The sequence below is a fragment of the Rutidosis leptorrhynchoides genome, chromosome 1, assembly GCF_046630445.1.
Source record: "Rutidosis leptorrhynchoides isolate AG116_Rl617_1_P2 chromosome 1, CSIRO_AGI_Rlap_v1, whole genome shotgun sequence".
Lineage (NCBI taxonomy): Eukaryota > Viridiplantae > Streptophyta > Magnoliopsida > Asterales > Asteraceae > Rutidosis > Rutidosis leptorrhynchoides.
This window is the reverse complement of record NC_092333.1, coordinates 418,055,779-418,064,677: the sequence shown is the minus strand read 5'-3', so window position 1 is coordinate 418,064,677 and position 8,899 is coordinate 418,055,779. Positions and strand designations below refer to the sequence as shown.

Sequence of the window (8,899 nt, the reverse complement as noted above, 5' to 3'; positions counted from 1 at the left end):
CATTTTGATCTACTGAGTAACGATGGGGCTGTGGTCGACTTCTATGGTTATCAAATCTAAGGCTGATTGATCTATCCAACCTAGAATTTACTTCCACCCTTGTCGGCACTCGTACTGATGTTGATGCTGATGGTTTTATCGTCCATCTTCTTCCTTCAAGATCCGTGATAGATCTTCTTTCACCGGGTATTGCTGTAATACCGTTTGTAGCTAAATGTTCGACAACATTTTGAACATTATATTCGAAACCGGCGTAACTGGTGTTAGTCATTCTTCCGATTAGATTCATGGTAATTATAAGATTGCTTTCACCTGCTTGCCAATCTTCATAACCATGTGTCTGGATAACCACTTGGATGTGATTATGGAAATCTTCCAGACTTAACATCATTCCAGGTACCATGTATACCAGCTGAGTGCCAGCCGATAAATCTACCTCCATGGTTCCAACTATACTGACTTCATTACTCCATCTGGTATCTCGTAATACCATAAGTGCCATTGTTCCTGCACTTCTTCTATGGAGTGTGTGAATTCTTATCATGAAAACACCAAGGTGTATATGTTGGATTCCTGCTTGTCGTAAGGCCTGATAACTTTGTTCATTGCAAAGACCAAGTTCAACTTGATCTCCTTCAGCACACCTTATTCTTCTTTCTGAGTAATGTTCATAAACTCTATGTGTGGTTGGTTGTCCGGTACTGCCGTACAACACTTCCGCAGGTACGATTCCTGCTCGTCTTTGTTGTGATATCTCCAGCTGTCGTTCTGGATTTAATTGTGTTTCCAGAGTTCTTCTGTAGGGTCTACGTTGCATCCTTCTTCCCCGATTATAAGCTCTACGTCTGTTAAGCCTATAATCTCGTATCTGATCTTCCTGTGTAGGTGGTGCGTTGTTTATGACCGTTTCTGTCACAACTGGTCTTGTTGGTAAGCGATTCATTTCTTCTTAGAAAATTCTTCGTCAAAGATTTTCTTCGGATCTTTATAGAAATAAATTTGGCCTTTTTCTTTCTTCGGGGGTAAAGTCTTTTCTCCAATCGTGAACTTGTCTAATCGGCTAGATAAGTTTGCAATTGAATCTTCAAGTCCTTCAGGTGACTTGCCTTTGTTGCTTTGAACGATTTCTTCGAGTTTGGATAATTTATCTTGCAGACCCTCAAGACTTCTAGCTTGATTAGCAAGAAAATACAGAATTGTGTTATTCTGTTTAATTATCGTTGTGTTTTGCTCCGAAACTTTTGTAACAGATGAGGTTTTAACGAATCCAACTCCTGGTGGGTCAAGTGATGCAGTATTCTCTAAAGCTTCTTGATATTCTGTACTTGACTTTTGCACAGCCAAGCTCATTAAGCAATTAAATTCTTAACCGAGTGAAGAAGATGTTCTACACTCTGAATCTTGTGGTTGAGGTCTTTAGTTAATTTAAGTGCTTGTTCTTCCACGAGCTTTGGTTGTTGAGCGATCTCGTTAACTAATTCAAGAACTTCTTTCTTTGTAAGTGGTGTTACTGGCCATGCTCTCGGATTGGTCCAGGTTTCCTCCAGGGTAGTAGTTAGAGGCGGGTTATGCAACTACGGAAGATGAACACGTGGGTAGTTTAGTCCCCCTAGGTGATCCCAAACTGATGTCCAAAAATAAAATAAAATAATAAACTAACCAAACACACTCACAGCTATAGTGCAAGCAACAAGTCCTGCTTTTTCTCTGTAATCCACCCGTACAAAGAGAAGAATAAAAGCTCCAATATACCATGGAATGGCCCCAAAGAAGAAACCAGCAAAAAATCTGCACCAATAACCAACTCATAAATAAAATTTAAAAAATATACATTAAGAAACATCTAAATCATGGTTGTTGAATGAATTAGAGGTGTCAAATTAGATCCATATACCTACAAATGGGTCGTTTCTTATGTTTTATCTCTGGCAGGATAAACGGTTTTAGTTAAAAGATTTAACATAGAAAAGTGCATCAAATGGATTATGTCAATAGTTAATTAAAGGGTATTCCATCGCATAAAACCTATTAAACGGCTTAGTGAGTAAATGAGAATTGCTGTTGTATTATTACAAGTTTATAACTTCTCTCATCAGCTCATAAAATTTCTGAAATACATGAACAAAAATATGTTTGTGATTCAGTGCAAACTGACCATTAACCACCTTTTACTGTACTTGAAAACCGCTTTTGCCCATTAACCAACCCACCCAACCCGAACTGTAGCATGAGTGTTGAATGTCTTTTAAGTGACTTGGTGTAGACTTACAAGAACCAGCCAATCCCACAACCACAGCAAGGTAAGGTTCGTCGCTCTATTAGCACAGGTGCACCAGGAGCAATCACAATCCCTGATGAAGTATCAAGTAATAAAGCATCAATAAGTAGCAAATAAACAGCTTATAGGAATTAAAAAAAAATATATATGAAATTGCAATTTATCATATGGAGCTTCAGATATAATTCACAACCACCTTCAAACAATCTATGCCAATTCAACACAGCTTCGAGTTACTTCAGGCAACAAATATTTACACTTTTGTGGATCCTTCAGGTTTATTTGAATGATCCCCTTTTACCAATAATATACAGTAATTTGCGAGCAACTATTAAGGAAAAGTTCTTTCGCTCCCCAAACGGCAGTCACTAGCTTGACTACAACATCTAATTTCTTTTTTAAAATTTTAATTCAGACCATTCTTTGATAATTGAAGCAAATTGTATTGGATATTTCAGATGTGCGCTGTATTAAGTATAACTCAAGCCTCAATAAAAAAAAATTTGATAAGCTTAGAGTAAAAACAAAAGATGGTCCCACTTTCGCTACAGAAAATACGAACGACGAACCACTTACTGTCCCACCCAAGTGATAGTTCCTTGGATCTCGTAGGTAAACGTACAACCCTCCTTCAGTTCGTGTTGGCCAATAGCATTGAAGGAAATAATCAGTTAAGACCCTTCACTTCTTTATAAAAGGTTGATTTTGACTTGCTAAAACATTAAGAATTAGACAACCAGGTACTTCAAGTTAGAGATAGTTAGATGATTTTACATTGAATTCGACAACTTCTCTTATAGTAACTCCTAATTGCTTTTCCAAAATTTGATTATTTAACCCTAAATTGTTTTAGAAACAAAATCTGATTTGACATACACGCTTACACTCATATACTCCAGTTCAAACACACACACCCAAATAGTCGGCTAGCAGTCTGAGGTGTCGCATATCTAGAAAAGTATATACTTATACTTATAGCCTTTTATCTTATAAATGATACTCATCTTTCTGTAACAAAAACACAAAAACGTAAAGCTCATTGCCCTTCCCCATAAACCAAATATATCAGGACCAGGTATTCAGTGTAGTCGTGTAGATGATAAAGACAACTTTAACTACCACAAGATATAATTTCAATGTGGCTAGAGATTTACATATTTGCAACTAATCAAACACATATAAATATATAAATAGCACATAACAACATAATCTCCTTCATCCTTACTACTAAACATACCAGCACTAGAATTAGAAAAAAAAAAACCCCGGCTTCAAGAATCAAGTTCCTACATTTCCATTTCTACATAATAAAATCTACATTTCTTATACTCATGATTCACCATAAATCATACCTAACCAACAAACATATCCTCCATCATTCAGAAAAGAAAATATATAATAGTAAATAAATGTGTAATTAACTAATCTGTCACAAACATCTTAACTGTATGATCTTACTTAGCATAACTACTACTAATAAGAAAGCATGATCAAATTAGGTTAAACATGTGTTCAATTCTGGAATACCTATATCAGCATAACAAATCAAAATCTAATACCTAGATTCATTAACTAAAGTTTCAATCCATAATCAGGCAACATCAATTAAATAATAACAATAACAGTAATCATAACATACATGTGTATATGTGTATATATACATATATAAACATGAGATGGAGTTAATTAGGTACCTGGAACGGTTTGATAACCATGTGAATAGTAGGGATGAGTGTGTGGAGGACTGGGTTGTGGAAACCCTAGCGCCGGTGGTGGTGGTGGTGGAGGGTGATAGGGTTGTTGTGGTTGTGGATAATTTGCAACGCCTTGAAAAGTACCGTAATAATTATACGGTGGTGGAGGTTGAGGTGGAGCTGAAGGATGCTGGTCGCCGGAGTAAGCGACGGCTCTGTTCTTGCCTTCTTCAGTCATAACTTTTGATCGGAATTTGAAAAACGACGTCGCCGGCTGATTGGATCGTGTAGAGAAACAGCTGTTTGTTTATTCCAGATTTATTATGATTTATGAAATTGAATATTGATTGATAATGATATGATGATGATTCTAATTTCTAAGTCGTAATTGGAGTCGTTTACGCGCCTTTTGCTTAGCTGTGTGGAGTTTGTTCTTTCCTTTCCGAGATGCACACCACTTTTTGATTTCACTAAATCACTTTAGATTAATCTAGGATCTAGGAGTTAAATTTATATTATAAATATAAATAATTAAGTATAAAATAAATAATTAAGTATATATAATTAAAAAGTGATGTATGACTGTATGAGGACACTTTCCCTGATAACGAAAAATATATTAAATAAATAAAGTATTTTTATTTTTACAAGGACAATTCTTATGTAATTCAAACTTTTTTTTTCCTTTGAAAAAAGAGAAAATGAAATGAACACTGAAATGAAAAGAATGAATTTGAAGAAGTTGAATCATTTAGATCTAAAATGAAAATTTTGAAGGAAAATTAAACTAAAATTATATATTACTCCTTTTTATTTTTTAACATTGAAACTCAGAAGGGGAGTGATTCGTACACCACCTAATTTTAGCCGTACACCACCAAATCTACTTCACAGGGTTATACAGTACAACACTGTAAAGCATGTTTGGTGGTGTATGGCTAAAAATAGGTGGTGTATGAATCATCACCCAACTCAAAAACACAAAAACTTTTTAGTTTCTTTCGGCTTCCTTTTTTCTTTTAAATGAAATTAAAAAACAGATACGATTATCGTTAAAGTTTATAAACGTATTGTACAATTTGTAACTGCCATGTTAGATTAAATATATAATCGCTACGTACAATACTTTATGCAATTTAACAATAGTCTTAAAAACTCCGATTGAGTGAATAATTTAAATCTAAAATAAATAAAAAAAACTTGCAATGATAATAAAAAGTAATATAATTAAAGAAAATCCAAAATCATTTAAAAAATACTCGTAAATACGTATACACTAAATAATATATAAATAATCAAGGTTCAAGTTTGAATCTGAAACATAAAAGTCATCTTAGGGTGTGTTTGGATGAAACTATCTAGAGCTGGAGCTTATAGTTGGAGCTGAAGCTTATGGGCTAGAGCTGGAGCTGGAGCTTATGGTAGCTGGAGCTTATTATTTTTTATAAGTGTTTGGTAAACTAGCTGGAGCTTATTTTCTAGTTCATAAGCTCTACTTTTTTTCATAAGCTACTAAAAGTAGCTTCTTTTTCTAGAGCTTATGATTTTCATAAGCTCTACTTTTTATGTCTACCAAACAAAGCTTATTACTTGGAGCTTATTAAAATCATAAGCTCAAGCTCCCATAAGCTCTCATAAGCTCCCATAAGCTCTTGCGACAAACACACCCTTAGCAAAAAATTTCTTCTTTTTCTCCTCGATTGCCTTCCTATCAGCTTTCGAAAAGTGATGTGTCGATCGCCAAAATCCTAATTTTCATTTCAGTTCTTTTTTATCATAGTAATTTTTAGTTCTTGAAATAGTTATCAAAAAGTTTTACTTACATATAACTTCGAAGGACTCATTGGATGAAGGGATAGAAACAAACCATATTTTCTACGACTTTCTTGATTCCTAGGTGGACTTGAGAATCGATCTTCAACAAATAGTCCCACATTTGGTTTGGTGGTTGTTGAAGCCGTGCAATACACCACGGACACCAAGTCTAAGGTAACTTTTAGATATAAACATATTTTAGATCTCACATTATATTGTAGTCTTGCAGGTGCACTCTATTATCCCACATTTTCACCTGTAAGCACCCAGACATCTATTATGTTGTTCATGCTTTATATCGTGAACCGCATATTATAAGTGCATCCTCCGTTATGTAGACTACTCTGTCTCATGATCTTCATTTGTGTCCGTCTATTGTGGATCATTACGTATCTTAGAATGCTGATTGGGCCGATTGTCTTACATCTCCTCGATCCAGCCTTAGGTTCTACATCTTTTTGGGAGATAGCCTTGGCTCTTGGTCCTCCAAAAGACAACATGTGCTCTCGTTCTTCTGTTACGACAAAATATTGAGGTATTTCGAATGTTGTTGCTAAGGCAATCTTGCTTCGTAACCTCCTCTTTTAGTTACAATATTCGTTGTTGTGTTCAACAATTGCTTTTATGTGAAAATGTTGTGATCTCCTCCTTAAACTGCCAACCCCACTTCACTTCCCTTACCTTCATAGAGCTGACATCCTTGGCAAAAACTATGGTAATCTCTTGCTAATGGAGTCATACCCTTAGCGGAGAGCCGGAGATCACAAAGCCACGGTACACTACCGATGTCGAAATGTAATGTCATCATCAAAACATCAACATATGAATAAAATGTTATATAAAAGATAGAATAATGATACGTAAGTCTAATTACATAGACTAAAATTTATCATATAAATAATACTAAAGAAAGCCATGTAATTCTGAGTAATAGAATTGTAAAAGCGAGTCCAGTGGTTCACCCCTTTGCACTTGTGCATTGGGATGGGGGTGGGGAGGTCTCAAGTTCGAGTCTCTCCCCTTAAAAATATTTGTAGGATGTATTTCCTGAAAGCCGAATTGCCCCGGGAAAGGTTTTACCGACCCGTATTCAGGACTCGGGTCCGACCGTCTGCCCCTCGGGATGGTATAAGGTTCGGATCCCTGTAATACGGTTCGGGTTTCCTGCCCGAAAGCGCGTGCGTGCGTGGCAAATGAGAGTATTCGATGCCAACAACTTGCCTTTCAAAAAAAAAATGAATTTGAAGAAGTTGAATCATTTAGATCTAAAATGAAAATTTTGAAGGAAAATTAAACTAAAATTATATATTACTCCTTTTTATTTTTTAACATTGAAACTCAAAAGGGGAGTGATTCGTACACCACCTAATTTTAGCCGTACACCACCAAATCTGCTTCACAGGGTTATACAGTACAACACTGTAAAGCATGTTTGGTGGTGTATGGCTAAAAATAGGTGGTGTACGAATCATCACTCAACTCAAAAACACAAAAACTTTTTAGTTTCTTTCGGCTTCCTTTTTTCTTTTAAATGAAATTAAAAAACATATACGATTATCGTTAAAGTTTATAAACGTATTGTACAATTTGTAACTGCCATGTTAGATTAAATATATAATCGCTACGTACAATACTTTATGCAATTTAACAATAGTCTTAAAAACTCCGATTGAGTGAATAATTTAAATCTAAAATAAAAAAAATAACTTGCAATGATAATAAAAAGTAATATAATTAAAGAAAATCCAAAATCATTTAAAAAATACTCGTAAATACGTATACACTAAATAATATATAAATAATCAAGGTTCAAGTTTGAATCTGAAACATAAAAGCCATCTTAGCAAAAAAATTCTTCTTTTTCTCCTCGATTGCCTTCCTATCAGCTTTCGAAAAGTGATATGTTTCGATCGCCAAAATCCTAATTTTCATTTCAGTTCTTTTTTATCATAGTAATTTTTAGTTCTAGAAATAGTTATCAAAAAGTTTTACTTACATATAACTTCGAAGGACTCATTGGATGAAGGGATAGAAACAAACCATATTTTCTACGACTTTCTTGATTCCTAGGTGGACTTGAGAATCGATCTTCAACAAATAGTCCCACATTTGGTTTGGTGGTTATTGAAGCCGTGCAATACACCACGGACACCAAGTCGAAGGTAACTTTTAGATATAAACATATTTTAGATCTCACATTATATTGTAATCTTGCAGGTGCACTCTATTATCCCACATTTTCACCTGTAAGCACCCAGACATCTATTATGTTGTTCATGCTTTATATCGTGAACCGCATATTATAAGTGCATCCTCCGTTATGTAGACTACTCTGTCTCATGATCTTCATTTGCGTCCGTCTATTGTGGATCATTACGTATCTTAGAATGCTGATTGGGCCGATTGTCTTACATCTCCTCGATCCAGCCTTAGGTTCTACATCTTTTTGGGGATAGCCTTGGCTCTTGGTCCTCCAAAAGACAACATGTGCTCTCGTTCTTCTGTTACGATAAAATATTGAGGTATTTCGAATGTTGTTGCTAAGGCAATCTTGCTTCGTAACCTCCTCTTTTAGTTACACTATTCGTTGTTGTGTTCAACAATTGCTTTTATGTGAAAATGTTGTGATCTCCTCTGTGACGACCCCGTCAAAACACTTAACGGATCCGTCTGTTGGTCTCACAGCTTGATCGGACTTAAATGAATTAAGTAAACAAAGTTGCATTCTTTTATTTCAAAAGCTTCCCAAAAAGGAAACAAACCAAAGTATGTAGTTTCAAAACAACCAACCATAGTAATAAACCAAAAGTTGACACAAAACCTTGCCAATAAACCCACAAGTTTAAATTATCCAAAAATAGAATGCAAGCTTAAGTTTCATAAATCGTTTCATAAAATCTGCCCAAATGCATGCAGACTCTTCTAAACACAGCGGAAGCATCACAAAACTCAAGTACCTGTGAAAACATGCAAGTAAACTGTCAACACAAACGTTGAGTGAATTATAGGTTTAAATAATAAGTAAGCTTTAGACCACAAGATTTAAAAAAAATGTTAGAAAACATTAAACATTATTCCATTATCAATGAGCCACCTGGTAACCACTTAACCC

General features: G+C 35.1%; 1 protein-coding gene across 1 annotated transcript; it reads right to left on the bottom strand.

Moving 5' to 3' along the window:
• Positions 1-1,349: 1,349 nt before the first annotated feature.
• Positions 1,350-4,290, bottom strand: LOC139901916 (uncharacterized). The gene is made up of 4 exons (XM_071884582.1): positions 3,973-4,290; positions 2,270-2,351; positions 1,674-1,788; positions 1,350-1,574 (listed from the first exon to the last, which is right to left on the bottom strand). Exons 1-4 carry the CDS (start codon positions 4,208-4,210, stop codon positions 1,350-1,352), a joined length of 660 nt encoding a protein of 219 aa, XP_071740683.1. The 5' UTR covers positions 4,211-4,290.
• Positions 4,291-8,899: the final 4,609 nt, after the last annotated feature.

Excerpts from the sequence above, each read along its gene's own strand:
- LOC139901916 (XM_071884582.1), bottom strand. The coding sequence starts at position 4,210 with ATGACTGAAGAAGGCAAGAACAGAGCCGTCGCTTACTCCGGCGACCAG. Across the intron at positions 2,352-3,972 it reads TGGTTATCAAACCGTTCCAG|GGATTGTGATTGCTCCTGGT; the intron begins GTACCTAATTAA and ends ATACTTCATCAG. Across the intron at positions 1,789-2,269 it reads TGTGGGATTGGCTGGTTCTT|ATTTTTTGCTGGTTTCTTCT; the intron begins GTAAGTCTACAC and ends TTATTGGTGCAG.